Source organism: Gobio gobio (assembly GCF_949357685.1).
Source record: "Gobio gobio genome assembly, chromosome: 20".
Lineage (NCBI taxonomy): Eukaryota > Metazoa > Chordata > Actinopteri > Cypriniformes > Gobionidae > Gobio > Gobio gobio.
In genome coordinates this window covers 11583869-11604068 of record NC_137113.1, presented here as the reverse complement: position 1 = coordinate 11604068, position 20200 = coordinate 11583869, and the positions used below count along the sequence as shown (strand labels likewise).

The 20200-nt window shown below is 38.3% G+C and overlaps 1 protein-coding gene across 1 annotated transcript; it reads left to right on the top strand.

Annotated features, from left to right (window-relative positions):
• Positions 1-1540: 1540 nt before the first annotated feature.
• LOC307117069 (uncharacterized protein) lies at positions 1541-17973 on the top strand. The gene is made up of 22 exons (XM_079801767.1): positions 1541-1921; positions 2008-2097; positions 2930-3310; positions 3506-3562; positions 3952-4329; positions 4405-4464; positions 5226-5615; positions 5703-5774; positions 6412-6819; positions 6985-7371; positions 7458-7547; positions 8245-8625; positions 8805-8861; positions 9247-9624; positions 9700-9759; positions 10252-10362; positions 10453-10637; positions 10752-10906; positions 11012-11257; positions 11504-11666; positions 11903-12005; positions 17591-17973. The coding sequence occupies exons 1-22, from the start codon at positions 1627-1629 to the stop codon at positions 17692-17694; spliced, it is 4551 nt and encodes a 1516-aa protein (XP_079657893.1). The 5' UTR covers positions 1541-1626; the 3' UTR covers positions 17695-17973.
• Positions 17974-20200: the final 2227 nt, after the last annotated feature.

Here is a 20200-nt window from a genome sequence, read left to right as displayed (position 1 = left end):
ATAGAGGATGGGGTGGTGATCAGGGAGATCTGTGGGGCGAGTTTTTTTAATGGCTGCTGTGATGATCGATTCTCACCCATCAGAGTCAAAGCTTGCCCAGGCGATTACTATGTCTATGAACTTGTGAAGCCACAATATGGGTGTTCAGCATATTGCGCAGGTACTGTGTTTATTCCAGCTTTTCATAATGTATGTGTTTTGTGAACTTTCATTTTCACTAATGTCTTAATTTTTACCCTCTTTTTAGATATCAGCACAATATCCCAGACAGCTTCCACTGCAAGTCCAGCTGTGATTACTGAATCCAGCCTTACCATGTGTAGGTTGCTAAATACTATCAAATAATAAATCTTGCACATTGAAATTACACTCTCTTCCTTTTCTACTAACGTTCTGCCTTAAAAGGATAGTTCACCTTAAATTTGTCATTTAGCCTACTCACCCTTATGTTGTTCCAAAACGGCATTCATTTCTTTCTTCTACAAAAAGAGAAAAGAACATTATTGTGCATCAGTATAGACATTAATACAATTATCATTATTATAGTGATTGTTTTTGGTTTGAATGGGCCTTAGAGTCATGAAAATTCCAAAACTTGTAACCATAGGATAATACCAAACAGTTATGGTTCTGTGTGAAACCTGAAAAACTCTTTGAGAATCACTGTACTATGTGTAAACTATCTGATTGAGTGATTAATCAAATGCTGACTAAATGTATTAATATTACTGTATTCACTGAAATAAGCTCCATAATTTGACTAGCTTCAAAGTGACATATTATTTTACACCACAATGAAGCAAAGTTTGATTTGATTTGTATTTCGCATTGCTTTTCCTTGCTGTTTGTGAATAGTTTCTTCAACAGGAGTAGTGTAGCCTATACATGTGTAAGAACCGCCCACTGGTACCAAACTGTCAGGATTTGAAATGACGTAACTTATTTCTTCTATTCTCATCAGCTTCCATCAACACTGTTTATGACCCATGCTACAACTACAACATTCTCGACAACTACTGGAGAAACACACTCAATTACTGGTTTATGAATGGATATATATCTGGATATGACGATGCTCGTGTTGAATGGGATGGCTGGTATCGTCTCTTCATTAACGGATCGAGTGCTCAGATGCCTGAGTGGTGTTTCAGTTCTATGTCATGCGGAGGTTATAGTTCTCTGTGGCTTGGTGGCTCTCATCCTCAGCTGGAAGACGGAGTTGTTTCTCGTGATGTCTACGGATCTATTAATGGCCAGTGCAGTTCCTACAGATCAGACCCAATCCAAGTCAAAGCTTGTCCTTCAAATTACTATGTCTACAAACTAATAAGGCCAAAACCATCGATCCCAGTGCCTGTATATTGTGCAGGTACAGCCATTCTCATTCAAGCCTTACTTACCATGACTTATATTGTAACCTTTCAACTGACAACTGCATTTACAGACTTGTTAATGTTAAATGATATTAATCGTGCAGTCTTGGATTTATTTAATCCACAATACATATAATGCATTCTTTATATTTTCACTGTAGTTGCATTCAACACTCCAAATACTGATCCCTGCTACACCTACACCAGTCTGGATGAGCCTTGGAGAGCCACTGACAATTCTTACATCAGTAATATGTGCGATTATAATGTCAACTGGAATGGCTGGTACAGGCTCTTCAACAATGGTCAGGGCGTCCAGATGCCAGAGTCATGTGTTAATAGCGGCATGTGTGGCACTTCTAACCCACTGTGGCTCAGCGGCCCTCACCCACAGCTAGAAGATGGAGTGGTCACCCGGCAAGTCTGCAGTTCCACCTGGAGTGACTGCTGTGGTTACAGATCTCATCCCATACAAGTCAAAGCCTGTCCAGGAAATTATTATGTGTATGAGTTTGTCAGGCCACTGTTGTGTGCATCTTACTGTGCAGGTAAACATATTTTCATCATTTACAATATTTTTTATGCTGTGTTTGAAAATGATGGACTTTAATGTAAAAAATGTCCCTGGTACCAGATGTCACAAGCCTTAACGTCCCAACATCATCTACAACAACAGTGTCAATCCAACCCATACAATCCACTACTGATCCTGTCAGTGACACAGGTAAGGTATTGTCCTAATGTAAAAAAGTCTAACATTTTTAGATTTAAACTAAAACATTGCAGGGTGAATTTTGTGTAAGGCTGCATAACGTTATGTAGGGCCTAATTATTTTTATTTATATTATTTTGGGTTTAATTTTCAAAACCATAATCTAATCTTCTTCCCTGAAGTTTTAGTACTGTTAGTACTTAGTACTTAGTTAGTACTTCTTATCCACATATGTTTTAATTTTATTTCTCATAATCACAAACTATTCCCCAAGCATTTATTCAACAATAACTTGCATTATTAGTGTAATACAGCATTTAATTATGTAAAATGATGATCACTATTACTACCTACCACTATTGCAGCCAAAACATGTCATGAAAATTAAATTAATTTATTAAATCCAACTTTTCACAGATGTGTTAAGTGAAGTGTGATCATAAAACGTTTGTCTCTATCTACCTTTAATGCGTGCATCTTTGATGTGAACATGCTCTGAAAAAAGTTTCTGCTCAAAAATAACCAAAATGAAAAAGACATTCACATTGGTGGGGCAGTCGTGGCCTAATGTTTTGAGAGTCAGACTGGTTACACAAAGGTTGCGGGTTCGATTCTCAATGCAGAGAGCAAATGACTGAGATGTGTGTGTGTGTGTGTGTGTGTGTGTCCACGTTTTTTTTGATTGTGTGTCTGTTCACTGCTCTTAATCTGTTCTTTTGGATGGGTTTACTTGCAGAACTTCAGATGTAACTTGGACGGGTTAAATGCAGAATTTCTTTGAAATGCCACGAGTGTATACTATCTATAATGATTTGAATTTTTTTTTTTTTCTACTTTTCCACAGCCCTCCCCTTTGACCCCTGCTATAGCTACACTGTACTGGACAATCCTTGGAGAGCAACAGACAATCGATATACCTTCAATTTGATGTGTGACGCTTATGTCAGCTGGGTCGGCTGGTATCGGCTCTTCATTCAGGGCCAGAGTGTTCAGATGCCAGACACATGTGTTGATCGGCTAAGCTGTGGCACTCATGCTCCACTGTGGCTAAATGGTCCACATCCACGAGTTGAGGATGGAGTGGTCACCCGAGGTGTCTGTGGTCACTGGATTCATGACTGCTGCTTTTTCCAATCCAATCCCATTAATGTTAAAGCCTGCCCAGGCAATTACTACGTCTATGAGTTTGTTAGACCATCTTTCTGCTATGGGACCTACTGTGCAGGTAAGCATATTATATTTTGCTTTCACCCACGTATGTGTTTTTGTACTGTATTAAATCTATGAGTTTGTTAGACCATCTTTCGGATTTTTGGCATTCTGTGGGGGTAAATATATTGTTGTGCCTTCTGTACATATGCAACTGATATTAGTATCTAATATATTAATGAGATGTTCATATTGATGAAATGTTTTGCAGACGTTAGGAACATTAGCATGAACAATCCTACTGTCACTCCAGAGACAACCTTGGCTGGTAATGTAGTATGCTATGCCTTCTACTGACTGTTGATGTTTTGACATGGGTGTGTTTGTGTCTATATAAAGACTGTAGATAAAATAGTGTTTGAAATTTGCAGATGATTTCATGTTAAAATTCCAATACAGTAAAGTGAAATATGAATGTGTAAATATTATATGTAGTTGGACATGAAGGTCTGCTCAGGAACTAGTTGCTTGTGTGTGTATGTATGATTTCATAAGTTTTAGGTGTAAAGATTTTGTACCGCTACAATTCTTAAGATTTGTTCAAATGTCAAGTGGAGTTAATACAGTAAAATTAAATAAGTAAATTAATTATAGTGCATTATTTCTAAATTAATATCAATATAAATTAATTCTCATTCTTTGTTGTTTTTGTAACAGAGGTTGTACGTATTGACCCCTGCTACAACTACACAGCCCTAGATGATCCTTGGAGAGCAACCAACAATCACTATTCATACAATTGTGATGCTAATGTCAATTTTGCTGGCTGGTATCGTCTCTTCATTGAGGGTCAAAATGCTCAGATGCCAGAAACATGTGTTGATCAGTTCAGCTGTGGCACTGTTGCCCCACTGTGGCTCAATGGTCAACACCCAAGAGTCCAGGACGGGGTGGTCACCCGACATGTCTGCGGCCACTGGAACAATGACTGCTGCAATTATGAATTTACTCCAATGAAAGTGAAAGCCTGCCCTGGCAATTATTATGTATATGAGTTCATCAATCCAGTGTTCTGCTTTGTGGCATACTGCGCAGGTAAATATATTTACATTCTCCTTTGCATATGTACGTGTATTTATTGTATGTAACTATTCATCTAAATCTTTTCAGATGTTGTGAGGAATAATTCCATCGACTATACAACCGTCACACCACAGACCAGCCCAACTGGTAATGTAATCTTCTGTGTCCTCTGTTAACATATTTTTAGTCTAACTCCATTGGCAGATCTGTATTAAGGAAAGCGAGGAACAAGTCTAGTTGTGTTTCTGGGTAAAGTTGATAAAACAGAGTACAATGTACAATCTCCAATTTAGCATAATTACCAAAGGAAACTTGATGATAGAAATCATAAAAAGCAATCACCACAAACATGACCACCACCAGATCAAGCCTTCCCTCAGGTATTTTTGAAACAATCTGGAAAAAATACACAATAAATTCAAAGAAGTTATGTAATATGTCATATCAGTAATGATATTTGTGATTTTATTTGCTCAAATTGTCACGGGTCTATTTGATCCATTTGGAACTTGATTAATTAATTGTTTGTTGGTGATTTAATAGATTTAAAAAAAAAATCTGCATAAATCTTTCAAGACGGGTATACCATGAGCTTTTGAAGTGTTTTTTAATCAGTGGTAGAGTATATGGTACTGATAAAGCCATTAGTTGCAGTAATGTCAACTTGTATTTAGTGTTAATTCCAGATAAAGAACTACACTACCCATAATCCTTAAAAGAAAAATCCACCAATCAAAAGATCAAAGTAAACAAATCAGGATGAAAGAGATGTGCAGTGACCGCTCACCCAGCATTGTGAAATCGAGTGCTCGCATTTTCCAACTTTTTATAGTGTAGTTTTTCTCAGTGTAGATTGGACACTGCTCTCACACATGTTGCTCTTTCACTAACCCTTTCCTTCATGACAGTTGCTTTCAGCAGCGTCAGTGTTGATCCTTGTTCCAACTATGAATCTCTTGATCGTCCCTGGAGAGCCACAAATGAAAGTGGATTGTGGATTTGTGATGACTCTTTCTCCTGGAGCGGCTGGTACCGATTTTTCTACAATGGAATGGACATCCGAATGCCAGAGAGCTGTGTTAGTGGAGGCAGCTGTAACACAGACATCAGTCTGTCGCTCAACGCTTCCCATCCTCAGATAGAGGATGGGGTGGTGATCAGGGAGATCTGTGGGGCGAGTTTTTTTAATGGCTGCTGTGATGATCGATTCTCACCCATCAGAGTCAAAGCTTGCCCAGGCGATTACTATGTCTATGAACTTGTGAAGCCACAATATGGGTGTTCAGCATATTGCGCAGGTACTGTGTTTATTCCAGCTTTTCATAATGTATGTGTTTTGTGAACTTTCATTTTCACTAATGTCTTAATTTTTACCCTCTTTTTAGATATCAGCACAATATCCCAGACAGCTTCCACTGCAAGTCCAGCTGTGATTACTGAATCCAGCCTTACCATGTGTAGGTTGCTAAATACTATCAAATAATAAATCATGCACATTGAAATTACACTCTCTTCCTTTTCTACTAACGTTCTGCCTTAAAAGTATAGTTCACCTTAAATTTGTAATTTAGCCTACTCACCCTTATGTTGTTCCAAAACGGTATTCATTTCTTTCTTCTACAAAAAGAGAAAATAACATTATTGTGCATCAGTATAGACATTAATACAATTATCATTATTATAGTGATTGTTTTTGGTTTGAATGGGCCTTAGAGTCATGAAAATTCCAAAACTTGTAACCATAGGATAATACCAAACAGTTATGGTTCTGTGTGAAACCTGAAAAACTCTTTGAGAATCACTGTACTATGTGTAAACTATCTGATTGAGTGATTAATCAAATGCTGACTAAATGTATTAATATTACTGTATTCCCTGAAATAAGCTCCATAATTTGACTAGCTTCAAAGTGACATATTATTTTACACCACAATGAAGCAAAGTTTGATTTGATTTGTATTTCGCATTGCTTTTCCTTGCTGTTCGTGAATAGTTTCTTCAACAGGAGTAGTGTAGACATGTGTAAGAACCGCCCACTGGTACCAAACTGTCAGGATTTGAAATGACGTAACTTATTTCTTCTATTCTCATCAGCTTCCATCAACACTGTTTATGACCCATGCTACAACTACAACATTCTCGACAACTACTGGAGAAACACACTCAATTACTGGTTTATGAATGGATATATATCTGGATATGACGATGCTCGTGTTGAATGGGATGGCTGGTATCGTCTCTTCATTAACGGATCGAGTGCTCAGATGCCTGAGTGGTGTTTCAGTTCTATGTCATGCGGAGGTTATAGTTCTCTGTGGCTTGGTGGCTCTCATCCTCAGCTGGAAGACGGAGTTGTTTCTCGTGATGTCTACGGATCTATTAATGGCCAGTGCAGTTCCTACAGATCAGACCCAATCCAAGTCAAAGCTTGTCCTTCAAATTACTATGTCTACAAACTAATAAGGCCAAAACCATCGATCCCAGTGCCTGTATATTGTGCAGGTACAGCCATTCTCATTCAAGCCTTACTTACTATGACTTATATTGTAACCTTTCAACTGACAACTGCATTTACAGACTTGTTAATGTTAAATGATATTAATCGTGCAGTCTTGGATTTATTTAATCCACAATACATATAATGCATTCTTTATATTTTCACTGTAGTTGCATTCAACACTCCAAATACTGATCCCTGCTACACCTACACCAGTCTGGATGAGCCCTGGAGAGCCACTGACAATTCTTACATCAGTAATATGTGCGATTATAATGTCAACTGGAATGGCTGGTACAGGCTCTTCTACAATGGTCAGAGCGTCCAGATGCCAGAGTCATGTGTTAATAGCGGCATGTGTGGCACTTCTAACCCACTGTGGCTCAGCGGCCCTCACCCACAGCTAGAAGATGGAGTGGTCACCCGGCAAGTCTGCAGTTCCACCTGGAGTGACTGCTGTGGTTACAGATCTCATCCCATACAAGTCAAAGCCTGTCCAGGAAATTATTATGTGTATGAGTTTGTCAGGCCACTGTTGTGTGCATCTTACTGTGCAGGTAAACATATTTTCATCATTTACAATATTTTTTATGCTGTGTTTGAAAATGATGGACTTTAATGTATAAATTGTCCCTGGTACCAGATGTCACAAGCCTTATCGTCCCAACATCATCTATGACAACAGTGTCAATCCAACCCATACAATCCACTACTGATCCTGTCAGTGACACAGGTAAGGTATTGTCCTAATGTAAAAAAGTCTAACATTTTTAGATTTAAACGAAAACATTGCAGGGTGAATTTTGTGTAAGGCTACATAACGTTATGTAGGGCCTAATTATTCACAAACTATTGCCCAAACATTTATTCAACAATGACTTGCATTATTAGTGTAATACAGCATTTAATTATGTAAAATGATGATCACTATTACTACCTACCACTATTGCAGCCAAAACACGTCATGAAAATTAAATTAATTTATTAAATCCAACTTTTCACAGATGCGTTAAGTGAAGTGTGATCATACAACTTTTGTCTCTATCTACCTTTAATGCGTGCATCTTTGATGTGAACATGCTCTGAAAAAAGTTTCTGCTCAAAAATAACCAAAATGAAAAAGACATTCACATTGGTGGGGCAATCGTGGCCTAATGTTTTGAGAGTCAGACTGGTTACACAAAGGTTGCGGGTTCGATTATCAATACAGAGAGCAAATGACTGAGATGTGTGTGTGTGTGTGTGTGTGTGTCCACGTTTTTTTTTTATTGTGTGTCTGTTCACTGCTCTTAATCTGTTCTTTTGGATGGGTTAACTTGCAGAACTTCAGATGTAACTTGGATGGGTTAAATGCAGAATTTCTTTGAAATGCCACGAGTGTATAATATCTATAATGATTTGAAATTTTTTTTTTTTTAACTTTTCCACAGCCCTCCCCTTTGACCCCTGCTATAGCTACACTGTACTGGACAATCCTTGGAGAGCAACAGACAATCGATATACCTTCAATTTGATGTGTGACGCTTATGTCAGCTGGGTCGGCTGGTATCGGCTCTTCATTCAGGGCCAGAGTGTTCAGATGCCAGACACATGTGTTGATCGGCTAAGCTGTGGCACTCATGCTCCACTGTGGCTAAATGGTCCACATCCACGAGTTGAGGATGGAGTGGTCACCCGAGGTGTCTGTGGTCACTGGATTCATGACTGCTGCTTTTTCCAATCCAATCCCATTAATGTTAAAGCCTGCCCAGGCAATTACTACGTCTATGAGTTTGTTAGCCCATCTTTCTGCTATGGGACCTACTGTGCAGGTAAGCATATTATATTTTGCTTTCACCCTCGTATGTGTTTTTATACTGTATTACATCTATGAGTTTGTAAGACCATCTGTCTTTTTTGTTGGCATTCTGTGGGGGTAAATATATTGATGTGCCTTCTGTACATATGCAATTGATATTTGTATCTAATATATTAATGAAATGTTTTGCAGACGTTAGGAACATTAGCATGAACAATCCTACTGTCACTCCAGAGACAACCTTGGCTGGTAATGTAGTATGCTATGCCTTCTACTGACTGTTGATGTTTTGACGTGGGTGTGTTTGTGTCTATATAAAGACTGTAGATAAAATAGTGTTTGAAATTTGCAGATGATTTCATGCTAAATTTCTAATACAGTAAATTAAATATGAATGTATTATGTTTACTTGGACATGAAGGTCTGCTCAGGAACTAGTTGCTTGTGTGTGTATGTATGATTTCATTAGTTTTAGGTTTAAAGATTTTGTACCGCTACAATTCTTACAATTTGTTCAAATGCCAATTGGAGTTAATACAGTAACATGAAATAAGTAAATTATAATGAATAATGCATTAATTCTAAATTAATATCAATATAAATTCATTCTTATTCTTTGTTGTTTTTGTAACAGAGGTTGTACGTATTGACCCCTGCTACAACTACACAGCCCTAGATGATCCTTGGAGAGCAACCAACAATCACTATTCATACAATTGTGATGCTAATGTCAATTTTGCTGGCTGGTATCGTCTCTTCATTGAGGGTCAAAATGCTCAGATGCCAGAAACATGTGTTGATCAGTTCAGCTGTGGCACTGTTGCCCCACTGTGGCTCAATGGTCAACACCCAAGAGTCCAGGACGGGGTGGTCACCCGACATGTCTGCGGCCACTGGAACAATGACTGCTGCAATTATGAATTTACTCCAATGAAAGTGAAAGCCTGCCCTGGCAATTATTATGTATATGAGTTCATCAATCCAGTGTTCTGCTTTGTGGCATACTGCGCAGGTAAATATATTTACATTCTCCTTTGCATATGTACGTGTATTTATTGTATGTAACTATTCATCTAAATCTTTTCAGATGTTGTGAGGAATAATTCCATCGACTATACAACCGTCACACCACAGACCAGCCCAACTGGTAATGTAATCTTCTGTGTCCTCTGTTAACATATTTTAGTCTAACTCCATTGGCAGATCTGTATTAAGGAAAGCGAGGAACAAGTCTAGTTGTGTTTCTGGGTAAAGTTGATAAAACAGAGTACAATATACAATATCCAATTTAGCATAATTACCAAAGGAAACTTGATGATAGAAATCATAAAAATTACTTAATTAAATAATTAGTAAAAATAGTAACAAATATTATTAATTAAAGCACACCATGTCACTTTTTTTAAAATATTTGTTTTTAATAAATATGTATGCGTCCTGCAGAAGAACATTATTTTGGTTGTGCTTCGGCTGTTTCACTGTGCAGATGAATGTGGTTTGCACTGGTGTACACATGGAAATCTAGAAATCAAAGATTTCTATTTTTATTTAAGAAGACGTTATGTTATATTATTCAGTATGTGTTTTATATATACCCCAGTTATTGTCATAAATCCTGTGGTTCTCCTCTGTCTGTCAGACCCCTGTTCTGAGCTCAACTGCACTGAGGATGAACGCTGTGAGAAGAAACATGGTGTTTACAGCTGTTTCTGCAAGGACAACCATCACAGATCTCAGAATTACTCCTTTGGTTGGGCTCATCCTGAATTTCAAATATTTCATCTTTGATTACATTATTATTATAAAAAAGATATTATCTTGAATACTTTTTTTGTCTTAGATTTCTCTGAAACCTGTGAAAGCAGCTCTGGCTTCATGTCTCTGTCTCGCTGTCAGCTCTTTGAGGCTGGTTTTCCTCCTGACATCTTACACCTCAATGATCCCAGCTGCAGAGGAACAGTCCGGAATGGCAGAGTGGAGTTCTATTTTGACAACAATGACCACATCTGTGGTACAAGTCTTATGGTAGGAATCACTGCATACATGCTATTCAAAAGTACAACAAATCCTTTTTGATTTCTTGTATAATTATTCTTTTAATTCTAAAAAGTTCCAAGTACAAATAATATGTGCCTACAGGCCAATGGCACCCACTTCATCTATGAGAACGTTATTGTGGGAGAGCCAGACACAGTTGGGCATCTCATCAGCAGGAAGAAGATTCTGAAACTTCCTTTCCGCTGTGTGTACTCACAAACACAAACACTCTCCATGGACATCAACCCTCTGGAGAGGTGGGATGCACTAAATTCAGCCAACTTTCTGACTATTTCAAGTATTAATTATCTTTATTAGCCTTATTTGCCGTTGACTCATCTCCTGTACAATTATTTCAACAGCATTGTGCACAGGATCCTTCCTGCTGGTCAAGGGACTTATCAGGTCAGGATGATTCCCTATCAGGATGCAGAATTCTCCCTCCCCTTCACTGGTAGTGTGAACGTGGAGCTGAACAAGCGTATTTTTGTGGAAGTTCGTGTTGATGGAGTCGACAGCCGTCAGTTTGCCTCAGTGATTAACACATGTTGGGCCACACCTGTGAATGATCCTCATTGCTCTCTCCGCTGGGACCTCATCAAGGACATGCAAGTCATTTTTTTCTTTGTTTGATCATTTATCTTCCTTAGCACTTATGATTGCTATTCATTACTTTTTTTTAAATACTTGAGATCGTAAAATCTAAAAAAAACAAAATATTTTTATTATTATTTACTTACCCTCATGTTGTTCCAAGCCTGCATATGTTTAAACGGTACAACACTTGAACTTAGCAAACCTAATATATTTCTTATTATCTTACTATCTTTATTATACTGTTCCAAAATGCTCAGGTGTCCCAATCCAGATGACAATACAGTGGATTTGCTGCAGAATGGTATTTCCTCATCCAGCCGTTTCTCCTTTGAGATGTTTATCTTCACTGCAAACTCCACAAAGGTTTACCTGCACTGCGCCATTCACCTTTGCCTTCAGACAAACAATCACTGCTCAGTGGTGAGTTTACAAATTCATGAGCATTTTAACAAGATTTTACTTATGGACATGGAGACAGTTGGTATTTGTCAATTTATCAAGTTTCTTTAAGTAAATACTCCGAAACACATACATTTGAGCGGCTGTCAATGGATAAAAATGTGTACAGTAGTTACAACATCTCCCAGTAGGAGGCCTTACAGGGCCATGCTGACTAGCTTTGTTGACACATGGTTGTCTTTTCATTTGTATTTTAGCACTGTGACTCTGAACACCACCATAGAGAGGGCAGATCTGTGAAGTTCCATGACAGCGCTTCCATATCCATGGGTCCATTGATGTGGTCTGACAGTAACAAAGGTGACTTATGAAACAAGAAAAAAATTATGTAGTGTTCATGTAGAATATCAATTGAGCAAGAGTGTTGTGGTCCCACACCGCTCACATACAGGTGCTGGTCATATAATTAGAATATCATCAAAAAGTAGATTTATTTCACTAATTCCATTCAAAAAGTGAAACTTGTATATTATATTAATTCATTACACTCAGACTGATATATTTCAAAAGTTTATTTATTTTAATTATTTTAATTAATAAAATTAGAATATTGTGAAAAGGTTCAATATTGAAGACACCTGGTGCCAAACTCTAATCAGCTAATTAACTCAAAACACCTGCAAAGGCCTTTAAATGGTCTCTCAGTCTAGTTCTGTAGGCTACACAATCATGGGGAAGACCCCATGTCTAAAAGACGACCATTGACACTTTGCACAAGGAGGGCAAGACACAAAAGGTCACTGCAAAAGAGGCTGGCTGTTCACAGAGCTCTGTGTCCAAGCGCATTAACCCCTAGGAGTCTGAGCTGTTTTGGGGCCCTTTAGAAGTTTTTACATGCTCTTACATTTGTGTTTTTTTTTCAGTTGCTTGTAAACATATTAATAAAAAAAGTGTAATTACAATGTATTCAACACAAACTGGGCTTGTACATGCTTGTATTTTTGAGAGAAAAATGTTTATGCATGAATTTTGAAAAAAAAAAAAAAAAAAAAATTGTTTTAAAATTAAGGCCTCAAAACACACAATAGATATGTGTTCACAAGACTTTTGACTCCAGGGTGTATTTCCATTGAGTTTTTGCTTCAAACTGATGTGAGAATCATTGAGCCTACTCATTCACATAAAACAATACACTGATTTAAAATTTGTAAGAAAGTTTTTCTTCACAAAGCCAGTATGCGAGGAAGCGTGATATCTAATGAATAATGATGAGTATCACCTGAGAGGACAAAAGAACATAATAGCCCGCATAACGACTTGCATAATGAGCTGCATAATGAATGAGCTTCATAACTGACTGAGAGAGCAAAAAAATGGTCTTCTTATTTAGTTGAAATTGTACTTATCTAGTAAATGCATCTTGATTTAATAATGTTTAAATATTTAGACTAGAAACAAGACAAAAATTACTAAGAGCATTTTTTGTACTATTTTTTATGTTTTTGAAAGTAGACTCATGCTAAAAAAATAAATAATAATAATTAAAATTAAGATACAATTTCTACAAAACGAAATTCACTTTAAAGAAAGCTATTTACTTTCTACAAAGCAAAAAATTCACTTTCTACAAAAAAAAAAAAAAAAATCACTTTCTACAAAACAAAACTCCAGAATAATTTCGGACAAACTTTGATATTAAATAAAAAAAATAACATTAGGCTATAATATTTAAACATCAATATGAAGCAAAATACGTTTGACTGGTACTATATTTATAGCATCTGAGAAGACATTTGCGAATAAAAGCTTTATTGATGTGACACTTGGCTCTTTTACAATAAACACTTTACAATCTGTCCAAAACAGGCCAAATAAATCTTGTCTAAACAGTCTTGCGTGTATGACATTTAAAGTTGCAACAGGATCATAGCTGTCAACCCTCCTGTTTTTTCCGGGTTTCTCACGTATTTTAGCTCTTTTCCCGTTGTCTTCCCGGTTTAGTATTTTCCCGTAAAATATCCCGTATTTTTACGTTCTGATTGTGTTAACTCAGAACACGCAACTATCTGGTTTAGTGCCAGAATACGCGAATGAGAAGTGGTGCGCGCTGTGAGAAAATTTGTCTGTGCACTCATCCGAGAGCGCGCACACGTCTCTCAGCGCGCAAATATTGAGTTCTCTTTCAAGTCTTGCTCTTGAACGGACAAACTCACGCAAAAAGTATGTCAACATGTCCATATTGATGAGTATTCTAGCAGACAGTGGGCCCTATCTTGCACCCAGCGCAATTGACTTTGTGCACCGACGCATGTGTCATTCCTATTTTGCACCCGCGCAAAGCGCGCTTTTCCCTCCACAGAAGCACGTCGCTAAACTAGTGAATGAACTTGCGCTACCTGGGCGGTTCAGCGCAAAAAAGGAGGCGTGTTCCGGCGCAAACAATCCCTGGTGCTATTTTGCTGTTCCATTAAACAATTGCGCCACTGACCAGAAAAAACCTAGTCTAAAGTCAGTGGCGCGTTGCGCGTTGTTCATTATGCTATTTTAAGGGCGCATGCTTGACCATAATGTATAGCGTGCACAACGCGCATACACTTTGCTCATGTAATCTACACAGATGCAACAGTTATTTTTGCAAATCATAAATTGTTACACTAAAAAAATATTAACACATGAGATGACGGAAATCATTGTGGTGTGCCACGAAGATGTGAAAAAATAGGCATAATCTAGCTTACAAATGATTCAGGCTAATTGTAATAATTAAGGATAAGACCTGTTTGCCCAATTGTGGCAAGACATATATGTATATAAGGACATCTGACAAATTGGTTTGTCCGTCAAGAACCAGGAAAAAAAATCGACTGAAAAACTGAAAAAACTGAAAGACTGAAAAAAAAAAGACTGTGAAATCACCTTTACCATAATGTACAACATTACAACTTCACTTCTCTGTCTTTCACTGCTCTTACAAGAACATCAGTCTCCTCGGCTGTGAACCGCTCCTGGCGTGCGCCTGGTAAATACGCCATAATAATAGCAATCCATAATGGAACTTGCGCACCTGCTTTTAAAGGGAATGTTGGATGACGCTCGGATTGGTTTATTCACGTTACGCCCAAACCACACCTATGAATAATGAAGCTACTTCAGACCAACCCATTTTAGATTTGCGCCGGGCGCAAGAGCCATTTATCCCGCCGGGAAAATAGCAACAGCGCCGAGACCCGCCCACAAAGTTACTTGCGCTTCGCGCTTTGACACTTGCGTTTCAGATCGTTAAAATAGGGTCCATAGTCTGTATATGGCTTAAGTAAACTTTATACAGTCCAGTAAAGACGACGCATATCCGAGGTCTTAAAGGGGCAGGAGCCTTTACAGCTGTCTGTTTAATGTCAAACAAAAGACAAGGGCATCACTCACTGCTCTTGATTGAATAGCTTTTGTAAGTTTAATAGGATTAATCTTTAATTTATACAGTCAAATATGCAATGCTATTTTACATTTGATAAATTTCTGTACCTGAAAACTAATGTTAGACGTACCTGAAAAACCTGAAAAGCATAGTTTATTTTATTAGTATCTTTGCTCGATAGTATTTATTTGTGCTGCTGCCTGTATTTAAATGATTTGTTCTTATTATTTTCTTTTTTTTAATTTGACAGTAGTCCTTTTTTCCCTGAACATAGCAAATACTGAACAGTACCGAAACCGTGAACCTAAAACCGTGATACAAACCGAACTGTGAGCAATCTGTACCGTTATACCCCTAGCGTAACGTATGATAAAATGACTGAAAAAAGGTTGGGAATCACTGGCTTAGGCTACTATCGAAGAAGAAGACAGTTGCAGCCGCGGGCGGGAGGAAGAGGGAAAAAGTAGCGGGAAGTAAACTTCAAGGAGAGTAGAGTAGATGAGTGTGATGTGCGATGATGGATCAGGATGCTGACAGCCAAAATCGAAATATTTTGTGTAGTTATAAACTCTTTAGACTTTTTTTTTTAAGTTTGTGGGTAAGAATCATGTAAAAAAAATCCCTTATTTTTTGGATGGATTCCGGGAAATCTCCCTTATTTTCAATGTTCAAATGGATTCATATTTAAACTGTCTTTTTGCATTTAATATTCACAGATGCTAACAGAATAAACTGACCTTACAATCAGCGTCGGAGTCCTTTGCTTTCAGAAATGAACAGCTTTGCATGAGGAGAATAAATCCAGGATTATAGTTCAACGCGTCTCAAAACGATGTAGCTGAAGTAACGTTATAGCACTTCACTAGATGTGTTTGTATGAGTTGATGTGTGTGACTGACATGTATGGCTTTTCGAACAGATTACATAAACACAGAATATTTGTTTTCGATTTGGTTTATAGTGTTTAAAACCTGACATTTCAACGTTTCTTTAGACATATGTCTCATGTTTGTGAGACAAGTATTCACTAAGCTAGAGTTCCTTTTCTGAAGACTATCTGAATGAATTTCTTAGTTTGTTTTCTTTATTTTGCAAAAAGCAAAACATTTTGTTTTTATTGTGACTGTACACAAAAAAATGTAAACTTAACAGATTATAATGATGTATAACACTTACCTGAATTATAAAAAAATGACAGAGTTTGAGTCTCTTTGGCACTGATAAGAAAAAAAGAGAGCCGATCGCGCCGGCGCGACCGTCGACTCTAGGGGGTTAATAGAGAGGCGAAGGGAAGGAAAAGATGTGGTAGAAAAAAGTTTACAAGCAATAGGGATAACCGCAACCTGGAGAAGATTGTGAAACAAAACCCATTCAAAAATGTGGGGAGATTTACAAAGAGTGGACTGCAGCTGGAGTCAGTGCTTCAAGAACCACTACGCACAGACGTATGCAAGACATGGGTTTCAGCTGTCGCATTCCTTGTGTCAAGCCACTCTTGAACAACAAGAAGAAGCGTCAGAAGCGTCTCGCCTGAGCTAAAGACAAAAAGGACTGGACTGCTGCTGAGTGGTCCAAAGTTATGTTCTCTGATGAAAGTAAATTTTGCATTTCCTTTGGAAATCAGGGTCCCAGAGTCTGGAGGAAGAGAGGAGAGGCACACAATCCACGTTGCTTGAGGTCCAGTGTAAAGTTTCCACAGTCAGTGGTTTGGGGTGCCATGTCATCTGCTGGTGTTGGTCCACTGTGTTTTCTGAGGTCCAAGGTCAACGTAGCCGTATACCAGGAAGTTTTAGAGCACTTCATGCTTCCTGCTGCTGACCAACTTTATGGAGATGCAGATTTCATTTTCCAACAGGACTTAGCACCTGCACACAGTGCCAAAACAACCAGTACCTGGTTTAAGGACAATGGTATCCCTGTTCTTAATTGGCCAGCAAACTCGCCTGACCTTAACCCCATAGAAAATCTATGGGCATTGTGAAGAGGAAGATGCGATATGCCAGACCCAACAATGCAGAAGATCTGAAGGCCACTATCAGAGCAACCTGGGCTCTCTTAACACAGGCCGATCGACTCCATGCCAGTCTCTAATTGCTGTTAAATGCATCATTAGCATAGCCTGGCTCCGCCCTCCTACGTACTTCCACTCAATTTTCATTTTCCGTCAGTACTCCGTCTGGGATTGCGGTATATTTTCTGGTTTTCTCCGGTCAAATTTTAACCGGTCCAATCAGCGAACAGAGGGAGTGGCTGAGAACGATGACGTTGATGTTGTGCGCTAGTTTGAGATGACATACGTCACTACCAAGCATTAGCGATTGGTTATGGCAGATCCAGAGTGGCTCTGGGCAGATCCAATAGTTTTAATCTTCAACAGGAGTACCCGCCTTCAAGGAAGTAAACGCTCGTCAATGGAGAGTGGCCAGACTCTCTGTACAAATGAGATGTAGGAGAGTCTGGTAGGACCAGGCTATCATCAGCACTCACTGCTTGCCAAATCAACTGACTGCTGTGTATTCTCTGTTCACAGATATGCAGGTGCCACGCCAAGTGCAAGTGTCCAGGGCTCCATGGCTGTGTGGATCTCTGACTATGTCACTTATTTCTCTGATGAGTGTCCTGATATTCTTCTAGAATATTTCCACCTAAGAATCACCATATTGTTTTTTACACATCTAGTCTAATCTAGTCTAGTCATATCTCTTTCTCAATGTGGCCCTGATGCCACGCTGTTACAAGCTTTCTATATGTGTGACCTTTGGGTGTTTATGTAGAAAATCACAACCTTTAAAATAGTTTTTTTTACAGTACACTGATAGATTGATAATCTGACAGAATAATAATTTTATAAATCAAGTCTAATTACTATTGTGAGAATAAAGCATATAATAAATTGATTGTGATTGTGCATGTATTTTGCTCTTTGTTTTTAGTTTTGGTGGGTCATTTTCTGTTTGTGTGTGTGTGTGTGTGTGTGTGTTTCTATCCCTGTGGGGACTTCAACCTGAATGCACACTGACTCAAGGGGACTTGTGTCACCGTGGCGACCTAAATTGAGGTCCCCATGAGGAAACAAACTTATAAATCATACAGAATGAGTTTTTTTTTTTTTTTATGTAAAAATGAAGAAAGGTTTGTGTGAGGTAGGTTTAGGGGTAGGGTTAGTGTAAGGGGATAGAATATACTGTTTGTACAGTATAAAAACCTTTACGTCTTTGAGTCCCCACACAGAAATCGAACCAGATGTGTGTGTGTGTGTGTGTGTGTGTGTGTGTGTGTGTGTGTGTGTGTGTGTGTGTGTGTGTGTGTGTGTGTGTGTGTGTGTGTGTGTGTGTGTGTGTGTGTGTGTGTGTGTGTGTGTATGTGCTTGTGGTCCTGGTAAACCTATACGTTATGGGGACAAAATTACATTTTTGGTCCCCATGAGGAAAACAGCTAATGAACATGTAAAAATGCAGAAAGTGTTGTGTGATGGATAGGTTTAGGAGTAGGGTTAGTGTAAGGGGGATAGAATACAGTTTGTTTTGTACAGTATAAAAATCATGTCTATATCATAAAAAAACAAAATCAAAGTCATCATCATACAACATGGAATCCCAACGTGTGCATGTGTGTGTTTACATTTGACATACAGTCTGACAGTTTAAGCGTTTGGAATCCTCTTGTTTTTAAGTCATGCCAATCAACAGAATATTTACAGACGTTTTAAACATTGTTTTGTGGCATTTTTTCCGGCAGCAGTCATACTTAACAAACATGTTGTTATTTTCTTGCGTATTACTTCTGTAATTAACTTTGACTGGTTTCTCTTCATTCTTTACCAATGCAAACATGATTTCACCACAGATTTCTTGTATATTTGTACTTTTACTGAAAAACATAAACCATCAAATTGATACATTTTAAATTCATGCAGCATAAAGATATCTTCATTTTGCACACTCATTTGTTAAAGGCCCACTGTAACTTTTGCCCCTCTAGCAGTTAATTTAGCTTAATCATTAATAATAATTTTGCTAAAGAACATTGTTTGGTTTGCTTTTTTTAAAAGGGTGATTCCCCAGAGGTTGGTGATTTAGCTGCTCCATGACTAACTGCGACTAATCTCTATTTATGGATATGACGAGATATGCACAAAGGTATTCATAATGATTTTCAGATTTGTTCAAGGTAATTAAAGCAACCGTTTTTCAATAATTGGAGAATATGTAAAAGTATGGTATTTGGGGTAAAAGGCGCCACTGTTGGGGCGAATTGACATGATAATAAACAGCTGACATTTCCATGTTGACGTGACATGGTTAGATTCAGATGGTAAATATCATATATTAAGTTGTCCATTGCAGAGGTGGTCACCAACACAACCGACGCCACCCTGCGCGCCCACCTGTTCAACAGCATCGTCCTGCCGGCCATGCTCTACGGGGCAGAGACCTGGTCGCTGACCGTGGCAGACAGGAAGAAGCTGGCAGTGACCGAACTCGCCCTCGAGCGCCGGATGTCAAGAGGACGGACCACATCAGCAACGAGCTACTGAGGAAGACAAGCAAGGTCAAGGTCGCCGTCAACCAGGCTGAACAGACCAAGAAGCGATGGGCTGTGACCGAATGGCTGCCTCTCGACATCAAAAGACCGCTCGGCAACCCAATGGCGGGACTCGCTCAGACAAGACATCGGCAGAGACTGGATGGGTCTGGCCAGGGACCAAAAAGCCTGCCGAAGTTGTTGTGTCCTTCGTCGAAACACAGAGGTGATTGAAAGATTGAAAGTTGTGTGTCCACCTTAGAGACAACACCCATATTTATAGTGAAGCCATCATAATAAAAAAATATATTAATCATATCATGTAATAACATATAATTTATAGTTACTTCGGTAAATCTATATTAGATTATTATGGGATCTCCCTCAATGCTTTCAGAATCGTTACTTTTGAAAATAATTTTGTTTCTGTATTTTTAAACATATTTTAATTACAGTATAAAATAGTACACACTTTGCTAAAGTGATTGTTTTGAACAAGTATTATATTAGACATTATTAAAAACATATTTTAGCTAAAGTATTTGTTTTACTGTATGGGCCTTTTGCCACATTCTGGTGAGCCTTTTACCCCGTGTGTGGGGGGTAAAAGGCCCCC

Bases quoted from the DNA above. Each gene is read 5' to 3' on its own strand.
- LOC307117069 (XM_079801767.1), top strand. From the start codon at position 1,627: ATGTGCGATTATAATGTCAACTGGAATGGCTGGTACAGGCTCTTCAAC. The intron at 3,311-3,505 runs GTAAGCATATTA...AATGTTTTGCAG, and splicing joins CTATGGGACCTACTGTGCAG to ACGTTAGGAACATTAGCATG. The intron at 9,760-10,251 runs GTAATGTAATCT...TCTGTCTGTCAG, and splicing joins ACCACAGACCAGCCCAACTG to ACCCCTGTTCTGAGCTCAAC.